At 48.0% G+C, this 19,785-nt stretch overlaps 4 protein-coding genes across 6 annotated transcripts in view; 2 read left to right on the top strand and 2 right to left on the bottom strand.

Moving 5' to 3' along the window:
- Positions 1–3,445, bottom strand: part of LOC143366986 (uncharacterized) — a 28,337-nt gene extending 24,892 nt beyond the window's left edge. The window contains exons 1-2 of the mRNA XM_076808539.1: positions 3,336–3,445; positions 668–2,429 (exon numbers count right to left, since the gene is read on the bottom strand). Coding sequence (XP_076664654.1) covers positions 668–2,386 — 1,719 coding nt within the window. The 5' untranslated portion in view covers positions 2,387–2,429; positions 3,336–3,445. The remainder of the gene's footprint in view (positions 1–667; positions 2,430–3,335) is intronic.
- Positions 3,446–3,707: 262 nt separating this feature from the next.
- Gycalpha99b (guanylate cyclase 1 soluble subunit alpha 2) overlaps positions 3,708–19,785 on the top strand; it is a 70,429-nt gene continuing 54,351 nt past the window's right edge. The window contains exon 1 of one of the 2 annotated variants that reach the window (XM_076808550.1): positions 3,708–3,758. In XM_076808550.1, the coding sequence (XP_076664665.1) occupies positions 3,723–3,758 (36 nt within the window). In that variant the 5' untranslated portion in view covers positions 3,708–3,722. The other variant, XM_076808548.1, reaches the window with a different exon arrangement.
- Positions 6,463–19,785, bottom strand: part of Gycbeta100b (guanylate cyclase soluble subunit beta-1-like) — a 76,224-nt gene continuing 62,901 nt past the window's right edge. For both annotated transcript variants that reach the window (XM_076808560.1, XM_076808561.1), the window contains 9 exons: positions 18,994–19,147; positions 18,619–18,773; positions 17,874–18,002; positions 17,687–17,769; positions 15,255–15,425; positions 14,497–14,734; positions 12,900–13,040; positions 12,301–12,458; positions 6,463–7,364 (listed from right to left, as the gene is read on the bottom strand). In XM_076808560.1, coding sequence (XP_076664675.1) covers positions 7,235–7,364; positions 12,301–12,458; positions 12,900–13,040; positions 14,497–14,734; positions 15,255–15,425; positions 17,687–17,769; positions 17,874–18,002; positions 18,619–18,773; positions 18,994–19,147 — 1,359 coding nt within the window. In that variant the 3' untranslated portion in view covers positions 6,463–7,234. The remainder of the gene's footprint in view (positions 7,365–12,300; positions 12,459–12,899; positions 13,041–14,496; positions 14,735–15,254; positions 15,426–17,686; positions 17,770–17,873; positions 18,003–18,618; positions 18,774–18,993; positions 19,148–19,785) is intronic.
- Stops (SOCS domain-containing protein stops) lies at positions 7,806–10,131 on the top strand. The gene is made up of 2 exons (XM_076808628.1): positions 7,806–8,061; positions 8,603–10,131. Exons 1-2 carry the CDS (start codon positions 7,932–7,934, stop codon positions 9,505–9,507), a joined length of 1,035 nt encoding a protein of 344 aa, XP_076664743.1. The 5' UTR covers positions 7,806–7,931; the 3' UTR covers positions 9,508–10,131.

Genomic DNA, 19,785 nt, shown 5'->3' with positions numbered 1-19,785 from the left:
AAGTGTATTTTTTTTTTGTTCGACGATGGGTAAACTCGCACCGTTCAATTAAGAGATTAATGCGTGGCAACCGTGCTCTGTTATTCGACGCGAAGGCAATCATGCGCGGAAAGCTTTTACCAGAGCTGTTGGCGTATTCGGTGAAATCTAGACCAGCGATTCGCAAATTTTTCGACACGGTGTCCTTCTGACCTTTGAGAACGCCTTTCACCACCCTCCTTCGACTTCGCCACGATCCGTGGCTTTTTAACCCCTTGCATTTCTCGTTCCACTATTCTCGTTCCTTCTATACACCTACTCTCTATTTCGATCAGCGTCTACTTAATACAAATTGCTGCAGGTTTAGTGAAAGAGCGAAGGGTTGAAGTACCTCGTCGCAAATGGAACAAGTAAGAAGGAGCGTGCGCGCGCGGCTATCTCGCGTCCTTTGAACCCCTTCTAATTACTTGCATTTTTTCTCTCCCCCCAGCAACTCGCGGTTGCACGCGGGCACAGCGTTCCGCAAACACCGCCTCGGACGGCCGATAAACATCGCTTAATTTAAAGTGTTCATCCGCTTCCCTGTATACCTATTTAGCATTCCGACGCACCGCGGATCGCCCGTTAATTGGCACGCAAGAGGAATTCCTCGAAGCCCGTGAACAGAAATGCGGGGGGAAATACCAACCTGGGACGATGGTTTCTGAAGAAACGTCGCGATACCGGCGCGTACCCGGTTTTTGACACCGCGCACAGTTCCCTTGGCACTGCGTATGGCTTCCTTATCGAGGATCTTGTAACCGGCAAAACATTCGTCGGTGTCCTTATCCCCCAACACCACTCCCCGGCTCGCGTCCTTGTTGTTCCCCTTCAGTTCGTTCACGTGAAACTTGTAAAACCTGTCGTACTCGTAGAGGTACTTCTTCCCAGTCACGGGATTGATGCTCGTGTCAACGTCACCGGCTACGGACTCCTGCTCTAGCCTCTCCTGCTCCTGCTTCCTCTCCTCGTACGTGCATTCCTTCACCATCGGGGACGGCGGCTTGCCATTTTGCTCGCCGGATAGGACCGGACTCCTGATCCTCGGCGTGGAGGAGGCCTTCGACAAGGAAGAGGCTCCAGACGGCGATGGCGAGACGCTGGGGGAAGCTGTGGTCGAGCAGGAATTCGAGTCGACTTCCGGCGTGACGGCAGCTGGCATCGATTCCTTGATCGTTGCCTCCTCGTTATCGGTGCCGTTCGTCAGGTCCAATCGTGTGAAATTCAGCAGAGCCTCTCTAGCCTCCGGATGGCTCCCGACACCGTTTACCAGCTGCTCAGCCTCCGCGCGCTCCTGGAAATCTGGGGACGCTCGATCGGCCTCGACGATGCTCCCGTTCGCGCTCTGTCCCGCTATTCTGTCGTTCAGGTCACCTGCGTTCAGAGAGTCGCAGCTGATGTTGCTCTCATTATCATCGCTGTCCACTTCCGCGCCGCTGCTGGTCAGGCTGCCCGTGTGATTGTGCTGATCGGTGGCCAGCATAACCGTGCTGGCGTTCTTCTTCTTGGGAAGAGGCGGCGGCGTGCCGTCGAGATCGCTGCAGGTACCGCTGTCCAAGGTGTCGCTGGGCGAGCATTGTCCGCTGGACATCACCATGCCGGTTAACGGGCTCTGGTACGAGTTGTAGTAGAAACAGGCGCTCGAACGGTTGTTGGACGGGGGGGAGTTGAGGGTGTCCGAGGTGTCCCGGTGAACCATGTTCTTCTCTGAGCCGCTGTTATTCCGATTATGCTTGTCGTCGTTATTGTTGTTGTTGTTGTTGTTATTGTTCCGCTCGAAGCCGTTGGTGCCGACACTGATCCTCACACAGCCCTCACTGGCACTTGCACAACGCTGCTCGTTCACCAGATTCGTCGCACTCACGACCACACCACCGTCACGCTTGCTCGAACGTTCGCACGCGATCCCGTTCTCCTTCTCGGCTTCGTCCTGGCCGGCGTGGCTCTCGTCCAGTGTCAATCGTACGGTCGATATAACCCTGCCGTTCTTCTCACCGTTCGGATTGATCCTGATCTTCACCACGTGCGCTGCTTGCTGTTGTTGGTGAGGCTGGTGAGGCTGATGATGCCCAGGCGATGGCTGGCTCTGCGTGTGCTGCTGCGTGGCCGGCTTCACGCTGTTCTGCTTACCGTAGCCGTTCGCGGATTGCACTTCCGGGATTCTTCTCCTACAGGCTGCCGCGGAATCGACGCCAGGAGCGGTGAGCCCAACGAATACCGTTGCTCCGGCCCCTGTGCTCAGAGGAGTCGTGGGGGGATTGGAAACAGTCCGGATTGACACAGTCTGTCGGGCGACCTGACTCGGGTCCCGGGCCTGGGCCTTCGCAGGCAGTGTCGGAGGAACGGTCATCCTGGCGACCTCGTCCATATACACATTCGACACCACTGTCACTTGTTCGGGGAACCACTACCTGGCCATCAATCGAACAATCTTTCTCTCTTTCCCTGTACCCGTCCCTTTGCCTCTCTGTATTTTCGGCAAAGTGTCGAGCTTTCTGGTTGTTAATTAGGACAGCTTTTGAGGTGGGTTCAGCTGATGGAAATAATGTGAGAGGTTTCAGTAAAATTATCGCTTCATCGACCGCATATTCTGGAGCAAACGCCGATTTCTTTCCAGTGGTTGTCACTGCGAAAGTTAGCGGCCCAAGTGAACGTTACAGCGATTGATAAAGAGTCAAATTTGTCAATTTTTCAAACCGTTTCGTACGATGTTTACAAATGGAATCGCTAAATCCTCCAATTACATCTACTACGTGCAAACGCGTCGGGTATATAACAATCTGTCGCGGCTCGAGACACGGGCTGCAATTCTTCGCGAAGAAACGCACGGTTCAGCGCAACATATTGCAAACACTGCGGACACTGCCCTCGAGGTGCTCCAAAAACGGCAAGGAAATCAAGCCAGAAGAACTTGGATCCCGATGGAAACTTCGCTCCGTGCACTTTTTTCCCTCGAGCCGTAGCACCAACCAAAAAGTGTGCCGGCAATATCCGTAATTGAATTAGAAGTCGATCAGCAGGCGGAGAGTATACACTGCATCCCGCGGAGGATCGTTATCGCGGCAGTTGTTGCAGAGCTAAGATCCAATCGGTCTACGACACTCGAGGGACGCCCTTTAAAGAGGCTCGTTCGCGCGGAATACAAAACACCTGCAAGCATCCGCGAGACCGTGCACGCGAGTCACAGAAAATCTGTCCCCGGGGACCGCAGTTGGAGAACACGGCGGCGGACAGGCACAGGGAGGAAGAGAGAAGGAGAACGAGACCGGAGAAAGGAAGGCAGAGACACAGAGAAAGGGAGCGAGATACAAGTATACTGCCACTTACTAACTGCATACGTTTATCAAGAGCGGCGCATGGTAAAACGAACTCGACTCTATTCAGCGGCGACGGCGACAGCGACGGAGACGGCGACAACAGTCGACGACGGCGATCGTTCACGGTACGGGCCGTCAGTAACTGTACTGAGTGCCTCTGACACTTACTCATGCAGTTTCTTTGGCTAGGTGGGGACCAAGTTGGGCCTCGGGACGGGGCACAGCGACAGAGGGAGTGGGAACGTCGAGCTGTTCGCGTCAGAGTAGAGGGGGCCATGGGACAGGACGGAGTGCAGAGATTGGAAGGAGAAGAGGCATTGCTCGATCGCGTGTGAAGGAGCGAGACAGGGTGGGATCACCGCGCCAGCGGGGGCCGAGATCCAGTGAATGAGGGAACGAGTGAAAGAATCGGCGCGTGTGTGGGTAGGTAAATGAGCAGGCACGGGGACGTGCGAGTGAACAAGTGAACACGTTAGCGAGTGAAAGGGACGAGGTGTGCGAGCGTGTGGGGCCGATGAATAAGCGAGGGCGACGCGGTGAGCAGCGAGGAGAGGGAAGGACGCGAGAACGGGTCTTGGAAGTCGTCTGGGCACGTAAGCACTTGCTGAGGAGGACGTGGCGTCCTCTACCGAGCCAGGTAGAATCGACTATCCGGTTTCTCATTTAAATACCTGTTCTTTACCGTTCACCGGCTTTCTCGCGTACACGGCCGCGCGGCATATGTGCCCCGCACGTACACGCCCACGTCCTGTGTACCTGTTCCACCGAGTACACCTGCCGAAATTTCACCAACACACTCGGCGGAGCGTTCTCCTTCGGGTCGGTCCCAGCGGCTTCTTCGTGACCGTGAAAGCTGCGGAGACGCGGGCTCCCATGCGCGTGTGAATGGCTCCGTGAGTGGGGAAGCAGGGCGACAATAAGCTCGGGAACTAGCGAATTTTCCGTGCGCGCAGGAAGCGCGAGGCGTTGCGCAACGTTCGGCTTTTATTTCCTATTATTGCGCCGCGCATCAGCCGTAATCGCTTCAAACCACCGTGTAATTACATGTGTGTGAAAACAGAAGGCATATAATTCTTTAATAAATACAGGCTGAACCGAGCTGAAGCTCCTGATTTATGATACTTATAACTCATTGATTGGCAGGTGACACGAAGGCCGTTGATTCGCTTTTTGATTCACATGTACGTGGTGACCGAAGGCACTGAGGCTGTGGGAACAGGAATTTGTAGATTGGATCATGTACAGAGCTATTGCGGGGTTGCGTCGGGGCTGGGTAATATTTAGTCAGGTACCCACTTGGGAGACCCGCGTGCTGTTAGCAACCCCACCAATGTCGCTTCCGAATCAGGATGGAAAAGGGAGAAGGTTCGAGGTCAGGTTCAGCAGGCTGCCACAGGAAAGCTGTAACCTGCCCACCGACCCAGAGGAATAATTCTACCTGAAACCTAATCTTCGCGGCAGCGATAGTGGCAACGGTGCTCTTCATCTAATACCTCTGGAGGACGCGACCCCGAGCAAATTTCATCTGTCCCATATCCTATTTTACTAGATAAGCAATGCTTCTTTGAAAGCAAAAGAATGTCACGGTAATTTGCCTGACGTAGCTGTAAATGGACGTAGAGACAGATATATGTATTCAAATGAGTAGAAATCGATCGTAGAGCTATCGCTTATCAAGCAAGTACCTTCCTCCAACAGAGATGATCCCGAATACCATCGCAGTCTCGGGAGAACCTTCCAGCATTCCATTCTGCTGGTAAATATCGACTGTCGATATTTAACCCCTGTTGCGTGCGAATTCTCATCCCCAATTTACCCTTAACGCTCGTATCTCCGCCGTTTGTGTCGACGTAGAAAGTCCACGGTCACCATTTCTTTCCAGTGGAAGAACTGGCTAAAGAAAAAAAGAAACGGTCATTTGGTCCGTTCCCTAGAAAGTTCCGAATTCCATGGACGTCGCGTTTTTCGATTCAAATCGGCGTCTCGCTGCTTCCCTGTTATTGGCATCGGTTGGCCAACGCTACAGGCGCGGATGTTTCTTTTACTCTTTATTATTTGGCCTTATTTTCCACATACCTCACCCGGTAAACCAGTTGGGTAGTGTTCGCCTTTCTTTCCACGAGACGAAACCTGTATTCAGCATACCACTTACCGCGGCATGCGATTGAATAAGCAACTTTATAAACAGTTGAAAAAACCGCGCGACCAGCGTGTCTAGGAAATCATAATAAACTCTTGGGAGTTCTCCATCTTTTCCTTACCATATGCGCGCAATATCGTATGAACATAGTTTAATACGAGGCACCAGTACGCGTGCGCCAGCAAAATATCAACGTACACCTACCACCTACAATTAACTGCTCAAGTAAGAGTCCAAGGAAAATGAGACACTAGCTCTCATACCTGCGTGTAGCTTGCCGACATAGGGCAATAATAATTGTGAGGAATGGAGTGACTTAACTCTCAAGTACCTTGCTTTATTAAAACCTCTTTAGTGCTGCTGTAAAGCGTGGCTTCGGGCAGTCATGCAAGAGGAATCAACTTCCTCTTTCCAGAAACTCCTATCCCACCCGTGCGAATTCCTTCAACTAGACAACACTTGCACGCGATACATTGCCTATTTAGGTGACACCCTCGCTTGCAAACTCTGCCACCAACCACTGTAATTCAGCTGAAATTCATTAAAAACTTCTTCGAGACTCTCGATGACAAAGTAACTCATCAACGATCGATCTGTGTGCTTTGAACCTAGAATATTTACCAGGATTGATGGGTCCTGCGCGTCTACCTCTCGCGCCTCGTTCGCGATAAGCAGGACAGGCAAGTAGGTCTAACGAGCGTGAATTATTGCTCTCGCGCATTGAGATATACGCGGGCAGGATAGAAGGAAAAATGGTCGCTGGAATCTGTGCCGTATCGGCGATCGTGCACGAGGTTCGATGTATTGACCTTGCGGCGTGCGTGGGACGTGTCGAGGAGTAGAACAGGTTCCGTTACACCTTCCAGCTTGGAGCATTCCATCGAGCTCCGTCTGGGCATACACTGTCATTTTTTTCTGCTTTTCTGTCTTGTTTATTTTATTATTTTTGTTTTTTTTTTTTGAAACGGGGAAAAAAGTTCCACGTACTTCTGGCCGACGCATGGTCGTATCACTGACACTTATATTTGATTGCCTCTTACATTTACAATTGGTAAACATGTCGCCAAGTCGGCGACCAGACGTCGAGGTTCGTCTGCCTGGCGGACGTATGCGTGTAAGGAACCGTTTGGACGTGTGACTCGGGCTTTTGAGGACTTCCGGGCTTTAGAGTTTCATTGCGTAATGGTAAAGTACTTATGCAACTAAACTCTGCATTGTTGGTTCAGCGGGATGGCAGATTTTTCGGTTAACACTTAGGAAGACGTCAAACATAGATAAATCGTTACGCGGTAATTAACGAACTCACAGGTAAAGTACTTTGCCAATTAATTGCACTGCTGTTGAGCAAGCAGCTACGTGAAATATCAATCTTCTTCGCACAGAGTTAATTACTTAGGAAAATCGATTACGTCCTCACTTAAGACTGACAAATGCGCGACGCGCATAAATCTCTTTTCCCGCTTGCTTCCTAGTTACGACGAACTCGCTTGATTTAAATATAAGAAGCACAAGTTCTTGGAAGTCTTAATAGTAGAAACAATGGAATGTATGCCTGCGCGAGAATTAAACGACCCCAGAAGTCGCGCTGGGCGGCAATAATTCTGCGATACTGTGACAAAGACGTCTTCCACAGCTTGCGTTTCGATGAGTGGTCGTTTCAGAACATTATGACCGTAAAAACCTTATAACTTCTCTATACAATACGTTGAACGCACGAAGAGTCATTGTAGAGTCTCAAAAATATCGTTGCGACGATCGATTACGCGACCAACTCCCTTTCTCTGGAGAGGAACCAAACGTTCATGGGTTCCGTCTTGCCCTTCATGGTCACGGGTCCTCTGTACTCCAGCAGGAACTGCGGATCTTGGTTCTCAGGCATGCACAGGTACCTGCAACAACCAGGGAACAATATCATTGCCTTGCTAACTGGAAACATCTCCTTCGTGTTACTTCAGGTTATTCCATGACCCAAAACGTAAGGATCGCAGTCTATGGCCTCTAACTAACATTAAACTGTTCGCATTAAAAGTACATTCGCTTAGAAAGTACACCGTGCATTCGACAGGCCTAACAGCGAGAAATATCGTGTAATTTACTACCGCGATCGTGTTGTAAATTAGCTGGACACTGGAAATCGCTAATCGCCGAGCCTCGAGGTTCCCGCTTAATCAAGTGTGTTTATGCGCCGCCTTGTGGGGATGAAATATTTACCGTGGCGTCACTGCCGGGCTCGCTGCAGCGCCCACAAAGGGGACGAGCAGAGGAAGCCCTTGGAATACTTATTTAACATGTAATCGAATTAGTCCTCACTAGTCTCCCGGGTTGTGTTTCGTGTAGGCTACCATTTGGTGGCGAACAATGGTCAAGGTGGCCCGCTGGCTCGTCCAAACGATCGTTTTTCCAACGCCATATTAGTGTATGTCGCACGTCGAACGTCTCTATCCGATCCAGAAGAGATGGAGGTGCTGATAGACTGCTATTTCGACAGGCTGTTCGCTGAAATGGAGCGCAGTTGCCTTGCCTCCCGATACAAACGTCGCGAACTGGTCAGCTACTTCTCGGACGTGATAAATAGCTGCGCTGCAGGTAACAGTCTACCCTTGCGACACCGTTCACGGTCCCGTACCCCCGTAGCGATCGAAATTACCCACGAAATTATCCATCGCGGACCCCGTGATTTACCGTAACAACTAACGGGGCCACGGAAGCGATCCTTTCGAATCCTTTTATACTGCCGGACCGTTTCCACGCAGCTGCGTCGGAATTTTCCGACTCAGTGATCGCCAGGTTCGTCCAGCGATCCGCTAGAAATTGTCTTTTGTGACCATGAAAGTGGCTCGATCGCGAATGGCGGAAGGAAAGTGATCCTATGTAACATTAGACGCGGGAGAAACCTGTGCATCGTCGTTCCGTATGATTTTACTTTCTTCGAAAAATTATGCAAAGCGGCGGCTGGATGATCGAGGCTACCGGCTCGTGACAGAAACAGTCGAGATCGATGTTGTTGATTAACATCACCCAAAATGCAGTACAGACATCCGTTATCCAAATCCTCCACCCTTTCTCCCTTTTCGGTCAGAACCTAACTGACTCGACATAAACCTAACATCTTCAAAACCATTTGCAGCTGAGAACCTAGACAAGCAGGACGTCTGCGAGAGGATAGTGATGTCCGCTCTGCGTTACCACAACATCGCGATGATGGAGAACGGGTACGTGTGCATGCTGGGCAAGTTCCACAACGTCCTCTACGTGGCTGCGAAGCTCTGTTACGACTGGAATCTCGGCAACAACGAGATCGTCTCGCGGCTGCTCAACGACATATTCTACTGCGAGAAGACCTTCGAGCGAATCCTGGTGGGCGCGATCTTCGGCACTCGGGTGACGCACTTCCTGTCGGGCTGGAAAAGCGACTTCGAGGACCGCAAGGAGAACATGCGTGCCCTGGTGTACTTCCTGCACCACGCCACCGTCGGTCGTCTCGAGTATCGGGTCGAGTCCGCGGCCGAAAAGAGGCGCTTCATCGACGTTCCCATGGAGTCCTACGGGCAGGCGTTGCCCTTGAGAGTGGCCATTCAAAACGGCTCGCCAGACATACTATTGATCATGCTCCGTTACGGGGCTTCGGTCGAACCAGACATGCTGGCTCCTTCGCCGTTGGAGATGCTCCTGACCAAGTTGAACGAGTACGACCCTCGGCCTGGCCAGGACCAAGCTGCTTATCCGGAACCGCTGCTACTCTGCCTGAGGTTCGTGCTGAGAACTGTGACCACGGCGTTCGTGAAGACACCGAGGCACATAGCCGACCAGAGCGGGGTCTTCAGTGTCTCCTTGTACGAGCAGTATCCGGCTCTGATGGAACAGAAGCTGGTCCCACCTGAGAGGAGCGGCATGAGCCCTCCGGAGCTGAGGCACCTCTGCCGCTGCAAGATCAGGGAAACGCTGTTCGAGAATTGGGCCCTGCCGCACGGGATACAGAGTCTCCAGATACCGCAATCCTTGATGGATTATTTGGATCTTTCTCGTGACTGAGGTCCTGGTGTCGTTGGAGATGAATTTGATGAGTGGTTTCTAATTGATTGCGCGCGAATGGTATTAGTAACGTGGTTGCGTGAGGAGTTAATAAGAGTCGATGATTTGGATGTTATCATATATATTAAGGGGGTGTACCCGTTCGAACCCTCGGAAAATGTGGACATTTTGTGGATTTTTTTAAAAGTCAACGGCTTGATGAAGATTTCCCGTTTTTTTACTATTTTTACATAGTATTATGAACTACTTAAACAAAAAGTTTCAGTTAAAAAACTATTGTTTTTTGGAAGTTATGCATACATATCCGAAAGTCTCTCGATTTTAGACGGCTAAACGGTGAGCCTAAAAACTCGCGCTACGTTCAACCAATTCACTTCCAATTTTGCATGCAGGATCGTAATAAGATTCCACATCGTCCAACGAGGGTTTTTTTCATTCCGATTCCCCGTTTATTATTTATGAAGAAAAAGGTGGCATTTTCTCTTAGAAAAATGTAACTTTACCTTTGATCTCTCACCATTTCTTTATTTTTCAAAATTTTCAAAATCGGCCCCTTGGACGATAGCTATTGACATACTTTATAAGAAGATTTTACTGTTTTTAATTTCAGACGCGACATACAGCTGTTTTCAGGCCCACCGTTTAGCCGTCTAAAATCGAGAGACTTTCGGATATGTATGCATAACTTTCGAAAAACAATAGTTTTTTAACTGAAACTTTTTTTTTAAGTAGTTCATAATACTATGTAAGTATAGTAAAAAGACGGGAAATATTCATCAAGCCGTTGACTTGTAAAAAAATCCACAAAATGTACACATTTTCCGAGGGTTCGAACGGGTATACCCCCTTAATTCTGTTGAAGATAAGCTAAATTCATTTAAAAGTGTATCACTTTCTATAATATTTTGAAGCTACATGCACGTAGTGTTCCAGAATGCTCTTCAGGTTCGATGGAAGTGTAATCGAAGCTGTCGTCGCTCGACGAATCGCTCTACGCGATCCTATGGAATCAAGTTTCGAAGTTTGACACGCGAAATGCGCACGTTCGTTGAAAGCATCGGCCAAAGCGCTGGAAAGCCGTCCATAACTTTCAATGCAATTTCTTTTGCCGACAAGTGCCCCATAAGCCGACCAACTTCCTGATCGAATCGGAACTAGACAATAACTGGATAACCATATCAATTTCGAGATAAGTGTAGGTATCGAATTTTCCGGATAGTTCCTGGAATCGTGGTCCATGAGAGGAGAGAACATCCACGAGTATTTATAGCAAGCTACGTTAGACGACTGTGGCACATGAAAATGAAAAGGGACAGGGAAAATTCTGAACTAAAAGATGATAAAATTAATTCGATGCGCGCGAAAATTGAAGAGAAGAGTGTAGTCTTGGTGTTGATTGAAATGAAATGACGTTTCCATGTGAATACAGTAGACTAGGGACGACTTGCACCTGGTTAGGGGAAAGTCAGGTTCAATAGGTCCGCGATAATTGTACGTTGCCATATGCTCGAGGTTAACGAATCCTGGGAATCAGAGAAACTCTTTCTGAATCACGAACGTACAGCAGGAATACTGAACTGCTCGAGTTCTCACAGCGTGCCTTCCCTTTTCGCATAGTAATCGTGTCGGGAGCAAAAGTTTTATGAATCTCCAACTTCCACGGAGATGTAAATTTGTAACGCTATGTACGAGCTTATGGTCCAAGCCTGAACTACATTTTTTTTCAAGACTTTCATCGTACAGCTAGCGTTAGCCTACGAAAGTGTGCAATTATTACGAAATGCTGTGGTAAAGTTAATCGAGACGGGCAGACAAGAACAGATCGCTGCACCCCAGCGTATAAATCCTAGCAGACACTCCGAGATTGAGCAATAAATTTGATTTTCAATATTTTACACGATTCCCCGCAGACGTTTAACGAATTCGAGCTCCAATTCGATCTGCCAATCAGAGGCAATCGATCTCTCCGCGAAGAGCGGTTATATTGAAATGCTCAGGAGATTAGCTGACAGCCATGCTAATCGGTTCGACGTAACTACCGTTTTGCATTAAATTTCAGCCCCGTGTGTCAAACGAGTTTCCCAGAGGGGTGTCAAGTCGCGGCACTGCCTGGATTCTCCTGAGTTCCCTCTTGTAATTGGATTACTTTCCCTCTAAAAAATTCATCGTCACGTTAAGGACACCGGACGTGATTAGCGAGTGTTCGTTGCGAATTCGAGACCCCGTTTTAAGTATTGAGGACGAATTAAAACTTTAATTCAAACATTTTAACGACTTCGTGCATTCCCCCACAAGTTCAACTTTTCCAATTCAAAGCCCCGAACCTTAAAATAAGGCGCCGTGCACGTAGGCTGTTGCCTAACTGGTGGGATCGACCCGATATCCCTTTCAGACTACAGCAATCTGTGTGCTGGATCCACTTTAATCCAATTATTTCTACACCGAGTGCTCTAAATCTCCATTCCTCGCCTTATAGCCCGAGAAAGTCTGAATATTGATCCCCCTGTGCTCGAAGTCTCCGGGGGAGTTAGTTGTAAACAGTTCAGCGGTTTGCCAAAAGAATACCGCAGCACAAAAATGGCTGTGACTCGAAAACAGGGTCAAACAAGTCGTACATTTGCATGGATTCATTTTCTTTCACGCAAACGCTGAATCCCAAAGTGGAATAAAGCTTGCCAATAAAGGAACACCCTATGCTATCGTACGAGACTTTGTACGCGTTCCAAATCTCTCCTCGGATCCGACTTTTATCCACGGAATATAAAAAAAAAAAGAACAGCGTATAATTCGTACCTGTACGCGTCTTCGGAGACGTTTATCTTGCCAGGTTCTCCAGTGGTTTCCGTTCGACTGGTCAGATTCACCGTGTTTCCAAACAGGCAGTAACGAGGCATACGGTGTCCAATTACTCCAGTTACGACTTCGCCGCTATGGATCCCGATGGTGATTTTCTGCGAAACGGTTCGAACGGTTTCCAGCAGATCTTCTTTGTAAGCGACAATGCGCATTCCCGTCACGTCGGTCGCGTTAACGCTAGCGGCGGAAGCTTTCGCGTAGGAACAGGAAGAGCGTGTTCAGGAAGAAGAACAAGACTCTTTTTACGGATAATCGAATGCGAGAGATCACCATTCCCGCGTTCCACGGAATGCGATTGAAAAGTTTAGTCGGAAGTGAAGGAAATATCGAATTTCTTGCATATTAGATTGAACATTTCGTATCGAACGTTCTTCGACTTGATTTTGGATCTATTTTCCTCGACAATTGCCATGGAAAATTATGAAGAAAAAAAATGATTATCGAAAGAGCCACAACTTCGTTCAACGAAATTACTCGCGAAAATTTCAAATTGGCCATCGATCGTGGAAGACGTAAAAAAAAATACGAGGACTTACCACAGGCTCCCCATCGATCTGCACTTCGTCCGCAGCCAAATCCATCATATCTAACGCCAGGCGAGCGATGCACCGTGCATGGCAACGACATGGTTCCGGTAATCCGCTCACGGCCATGTATTTGTCACCAACAGTTTCGACCTAGTCCGACCAAAGTGGATCAGTACTAACAAGTCTTCCCGGTAAATTCAAATATATTCGCTGTCAGATGTACAATGGATACTTCGAATCCGCGTTCAACGCAATTGTAATGAATAATAATGATCGCGTTGCGTGTTAAGAGAAGAGATAAAAAATACCGTCCTAAACAGTGGACTTACAGTAAGGGAGAGTGGGGTAATTTCGAACACCTGAGCAAAAAAGCAAACAGAACGAAAACTATGTCAGAAATGAATTTGTTTATTATTTGCAAACATACTTAAACTATTCGTCTATAAAGTACTGTTACGAATTTTTGAAAAATTATAATGAAAATCAACTTTATAGTGAAAAAGCAAAACCCCTGGTGTTAGCGATTACTCGACTGCCGTGGGGTAATCGCGAACAGAGTGCTAAATATCGCAGAAGTCGCATAGAAAGCGCAACTTCAATGGTCAACGCATAAAAAATGTTGCTACAACCTATGCCTAAGGTATTTTTCAAATTCCTCTTCTTGTGCGTTAGAAAAAAATTGCAATTGGTCGGAATACTGAAAAAAAAATAGTAAAGGTCGTTTATTATACTTTTTTTTCTTAGCCTGTAATGAAAAATCCAAAATCCCTTTGGTAGATTTGAGTAAGTTTTATACATGCAGAAAATTTAATCAAAATCGGTTAAAGTTGCTAATCTCGAAGGTTCGAGATTACCCCATCCGATTTGTTCGTCAGTACCCCACGACATCAAAAAATAAAACAGAATTTATTTCAGAGGTCAGAATCATGATTCAAGCAACACCTTGGTCGCAAAACGTTGGTAAAAAAGTGCTTTATTTCAGCTTTAAAAAAAACAATTGTATCATTAATCAACAGTAATTACATGCAATTGTAAATCGACAAGATACTACTTGAAACATGATGAAAATAATAAATTGTGTTTATCTTGAATAGACTGTTAGCTAGTGAAGAGGGAACATCGTGTTTATTTATTAAAACGCCGTAAGCATCGCATTCGCGATTACCCCGCGTTCGTGTTTACCCCACTCTCCCTTATCATTAATAAAAAAATACTATAGCTTGGAGGTAAAGTGAACTAGGCGCATTAAACTTATAGAAACTTGTCGTTGCTCTCCGCGTGCACTCGCCTGTTGAAAAGCAAAGTTCCCCGTCGATCGGCTATCGTATCGAACAAAAGAAACTCCTGGAAGGTACAAAAAGTTTCTCTTTCCTGCGGGCATCGCTATTAAACTAACCACTATCTATAACAACGGCGATCGTTCGCGTTTCTTCCGGGATTCGCTTTCAGCCATGCATTAACGTCCCCTAAATGTTACGCGTCACGAGCGCGAAACTTTCTTTCCCGTCGATCGAAAGTGTCTTCGAAAACCACGCGTCGCGGTGCACCGTTTACGAAATACGCGCGGAATTTGCAATTTAAAGTGTCCGCGCGGATGAACGCTCACCTTGTACACGTTGGGGTTTTTCTTCGGATCTGTGAGCACGTCGAAGGCTGTGTACAGCTGATTGAGCATGTTGACGATCTTCATGGCGCCGCTGGAGTCGGTGTGAGCGGCGCAGTAAGCGCCGAACCCGACGATCCCGGAGAACAGAAGTGTCACGCAATCGTACTTCTTCGCTGGGACTGGCCTCGAATGTCTAAGCTCGTTTGCCACGGAAATTGGCAGCACCGAGTACAGCAACCTGCGGCGCACAGGCAACTTTTAATGGAACTTCTTTTTAATCACAGCCAGCCACGCTGCAACTCGCTAATTTCGTTTGCCCCCCTAAGTTATGGGGCTGGTTAGAGGAATTACTTTAACGAGGAAACGAGTCGGACGTTCGCGCCCCTACACCTTTCTTTATTCGATGATACAGGGCTCTTGCTAATGGCGAAACCACTTTGGGCACGAAATCGTTACTTAAGGACTACTGGGCACATTTGTGCGCGAGCACGGCTTACTTATGTATGTGCGTATCGGTGCTCGAATGTTTCGCCGACGATCGTCGAACGAGACAAAGTTTAAACGCGGCGCAGCCCCTCGACGAGAAAAGGTACGATTTAATTTCCGGCGGGGAAGAGTATCTTGTCAAGAAAGAAATTTCAGTGGCAGGGGTGGGGGGGCGTCGACTCGCCCCCTCTGGGAATCGCGTTGGGATAAATGGCAAACGAGGCCAATGGGGATTTCCTTAATCAGAAAATTACGCGGGCGGGGATCCTTACCTGTCGGTTTTCTGCTTCTCGCCGTCGAGCTCGCGATACGTCTGCTGCAATTTATCGGTAAGCAATTCCAAATTCCTCGTTAATTTGTAATCAGCCTCGAACTGCTCTGACATCAGAACGAGGTCTCTGGTGGCGTCGTGAAGGGGGATGTCACTCAGATACAAGCCCCGCCTGATGATCAGAATCGGGGGAAAATGAAAAATGGCACGTCCGCCCCCCTATTGACGGATCGACTCGACGGAAAGAAACTACGAGGCCTCGTAAAAAAAAAAAAAAAAAAAAAATCGTAAAACGGAACGCTGGAGTTTTAATCTTCAACTGTTCACTGATCCCTTATCCAACCACCGAGCGCGTTCGTCGCAGCTGCAGCTCTGCGATCCGACGCAGAATCGGTGGTTTGCGCAACCGTTCGTGGGTCACTGTTCTAAAGCGAGCCGTTCAACATGTCGCGGGGTATTTATAGCCCTGCATCGAATATCATTATCAAAGAATAGACCGCGATTTTTCCTCGGCGACGTAACTGCGCGTTTATCGTCTGCATTTCCAATCCAGCATTCAGTTATTCTTCATGCGTCATTCAGGCCTCTCCTCTCTATCACTGACAGCGAGACGAAACTACGCAATAACGCGATGCAATAAATTTACGGGGCGCGAGCTGGGGCCCAGCGAAAATGGAAAATGAAGCTTGCGCGCGGGGGATCGCCGGTGCGGGAGCGGCAAGGAGATACGAAAAATATCGGCGCTACGCGGGGTGAGAAATTTATTTGACGTAGAATCGTATATTTCCAACGGCTCGCTACGAAGTAATCCAGCTATACATAACTTCAGCTGGCGCGTCTAATCTAATACTCCACGAGGGCATCGCGGGCCGCATAGCGCTCGTCACAAATGAAACTTATCGCAGCAAACAGGTAGCGTAACCGGCAGCTATCTCGACGAGGCTTTAAATTTGCCCCCTAACTAGCTCCGCGCTTCTTCTCGGATAAACCACCCGCCGACTCCATCTAGGGAGCAGGAATTATCTGGGCGTTAATCGTCGACCACGAAGGAGCGGCGTACGCTTAAACGGCGAACGCTTAAGAACCGCGCGCCGCGTAATGTACCGATTACACGGTCGAATTTTCCAGCGACAAAAACCGCCGCGGCTAGCACTGATCGAGGGGAGTACGTGTCGGAATGTATGAGGCGACGCATCGGCCACGCGATGTTTAATGCATTCGGACGGTCGTCCAGGCGAAAACTGGAAAAAACGAATCCTAAGAGAAACGGGGACGGATGAAAATTACAACGAGAAGAAGAGACAAGGAGGGGACGGAGACTATTCGAACGAGGGCAATTCGGTGGCGTCGTGACGAGAATACACGCCCGTGCTGCACACTACTTAGGACCAGACGCTGGAATGGCTGCAACAATGCGGACCATCGCTTCGGTGTCTATCGAACTACCGTTGCTGCCTTTATTTTATCGATGAGAAATATTTTTCAGACGGCCTATTACCCCGTCCAGGCGTATGCAATGGATGAATTAATAGGGAGAGGCCTACTTATCAGCCGCGAAACATGTTACGTCTATTCGCGATAACGACCTGCAGGTTACAGCGGCCGTAAGTCAGCATTTCAACTGTGTTGCATTTCGTTCTGTCGCGTGCTTCTTGGCACTGGACGGAATCCGATGGACTCCGTATTCACTACCGCGGTGCACGGGTTGACGCCTTCGTTAGTCCACAAAATCGCGTACCAGCGAAGGTACGTTGAAAGTGGATTAATTTGCAATTCAAACGCTGCGCGAAGAACTATTCGGTAACCGTGAAGTGAGAGCGGCATTAAATGAAGAATTAACGACGGCAATTCGGTATGCCGTTATTGCGCATATAAATACGACAGTGCGCCGGGTATTGCAAAACGGTAACCTGTCGCGTTGCATTCTTCGCGATGCCCATTCGTTTCAGTGAGTTACGTTACCCTGCCGATGGTTTCGCAGGTATCGTCGAACGAGAAACGCAGTGATCGATGCGTTAGCGAGCTGAGTGATTGGAATAGTACGCGCGTGTTGTTTGGGCTGGTAGAAATTCAATTTGGTAACTATTCGATAATTGCACCGCGGCGCAGATTGACGCTCGCCCGCATCTACGTGGCAGCAGTAATCTATACGACGCAATTATTACGATACACGCGAAAGGGAATTTTCAATTATGGAAGCTTCAAGAGGAAATCTATTTCATCCGGGTCGTCCTGGTGACTCAAGAAATGGCATGTCAATTTTATTTGAATTCCTTTAGGATAAATTCCCATTTCACTAGACTCTCTTCGGATGGTTCGACGCGCGAGAGTTCTAAGAGGTCTAGTAATCATGGTAGAACCTTTCGCCAGACGCTGCAGCTAAATAATTAATAGTCTCGCTGCATTAAGCATAAATTCTGTGCAATGTCTCACCTGGTTAAGTCATCCAGATTCATAACGCTGGGGTAACAGAGAAAGGTGACGAGATCTGGCTCGGGTATGTACAACATTTGCCCCTAGAAGAGTAATAAACTTGCCGGTGACAATGGAACCTGCTTATCCATTTACAGCAGAATTACGCGCCAGTGGAGTACGTTTGCATTACAGAAGCTGTACTAACTTTCAAGCGCAGATACGAGTACTCCTCGGTGGCGTTCACTCGCATCACTCCTTTCTTCGTTTGCAGCACGTATACCGTGTTTATATGCGACAGTATGTTCTCGAACGTTAACTCTAAATGCGGCCTGATCTGCGGGATGACAAAGCTGAAGGTTTAGTCGAACGTGAAAGAAAAACGTCGACGAGGGGATTTATCGTGGTAGGGATCCGCGAACGTCGTAATAATCGCCGGACGTGAAATCGAATTATACGTGCCAGCGGCACGCAACGTTCTATCGCGACTTCTTGAGATCGACGGGAATTTCAGGGATGACGGAGGAACAATAATGGGCAGATAATTGATTGCTCGGCCGCGGACGTCTGCGCGAGCGGCTATGCAAATGAAGCTAAATGGTTCTGTTCCAGTGGTGCGTGTCACATCGTTTCAAACAAGCCGCATTTGAAAGATATATGATTACGCGCGTATGAATCCGCGTGAATTATAGCCGCTGGTGGCCACGACGTGCCGGACAATAACGCAATTTCGTGCACCGGGCTAACTAATGCAGCGTGTCGGAAATAAAACGTGATATCGATCAAACGTTGCTCGGCGTATCGACGGGTCTTCTCTTTTAATTGAAATTAGATTGACAGTAAAGTTATGCTTAAATGTATATCGATACCTCGCTGGCTTATACATCACTTTATCATTTTAGACAGAATAACTTCATGCGCCAATTAAACGACTTGTGGTTGGGTAAACTTACAGTCACGAGGATGTCGTTCAGCTTGCAGTTGCCAGAGCACACTTGGGGTATGACTCGCGTTATGGTGCAGCCGGTTTGAACGATTATCAGATCCCGGTTGAACATCAAGTGGAATGGAAAAACTCGGCAGAACGTCATGGGGCTCACTTTTGGTTCTGTGACACATTGGAAATCGATTTTTTTTTTTGTTACTACGCTCTGTGATTCGGGAGAGTTAAATCGGAGGGAGATTCGGTCTATTTTAGAACCGGAGGTAAAAGTTTCTCTGTTATCCGTGGATGGTTATCCCATTTGGCTTGGGAATTTTTTGAAACGTCAGTTAGGATGGATTCTCTTTAGCGGAGGATTAATATTGAGAATGCTGGCGTCACTCACCCACAGATAAAGTCTCCAATTCGGCGATCATAGGGTTCGAGACAACCCCAGGGCCAGATGTGTTGGTGATCAAGAATTGCACGTGATCGCACTCGTTTTTCGTCTTCAATATTCGCATCTCTATGTCAGTGCCGTGGAGCTTTTTCGCCACGGTCTACGGGCATAAAAGTTATAACTCGTTTAGTCGCGGCTCGTTTCCGTCCGAACGAATTTGTTAGGACGAAAACTAAATAGCGAGCACCGATCGATTTAACGGCCATTTAACATTAAAATACTGTTACACCAGGCAGTATACCTTAACCGATCTAACAGAATAAGGATAATACCAACGTAGTTAATACCGCCTGAATTTCTCGCAAATTAATTGCCCCCTTTCGAGATGAATTTCCAAGCCACATCATTTTTAAACGATTTTATTCAGCTTCGATCCTCTGTTTGTTTGTATGTTTGTATGGTTCAAATCTGGCAACTCAAATTTAACCCACTTCCAACTATCCAATTGTCTTGAAGCTTTGCAGGCGTGCGTAGTTTGGATGACAATAAAATATTTTTAAAAAAAATTAACCCGTGTGGGGTGAAAAATTTACCCAGTCGTCAATAAATATAATCCACAACCACTAATACAAACAACTTGAAATGAGCCACTCGCGTTCTTTATGGAAACGGCAAATACCTGCTGCAATGCTAGTCGCATCGCGATTACCGAAAATACACAATTTATCGAGAAATTATCCGTCACGTATGTACGAATAGTGAAACTAAAACTTTGCAGGCGTTCGTATATCGCCATCA

This window comes from Andrena cerasifolii, chromosome 3, assembly GCF_050908995.1.
Source record: "Andrena cerasifolii isolate SP2316 chromosome 3, iyAndCera1_principal, whole genome shotgun sequence".
Lineage (NCBI taxonomy): Eukaryota > Metazoa > Arthropoda > Insecta > Hymenoptera > Andrenidae > Andrena > Andrena cerasifolii.
Note: the sequence above shows the minus strand (reverse complement) of the source record. Positions and strands in the feature narration are given on the sequence as shown.

Excerpts from the sequence above, each read along its gene's own strand:
- Stops (XM_076808628.1), top strand. The coding sequence starts at position 7,932 with ATGGAGGTGCTGATAGACTGCTATTTCGACAGGCTGTTCGCTGAAATG. Across the intron at positions 8,062-8,602 it reads GATAAATAGCTGCGCTGCAG|CTGAGAACCTAGACAAGCAG; the intron begins GTAACAGTCTAC and ends AACCATTTGCAG.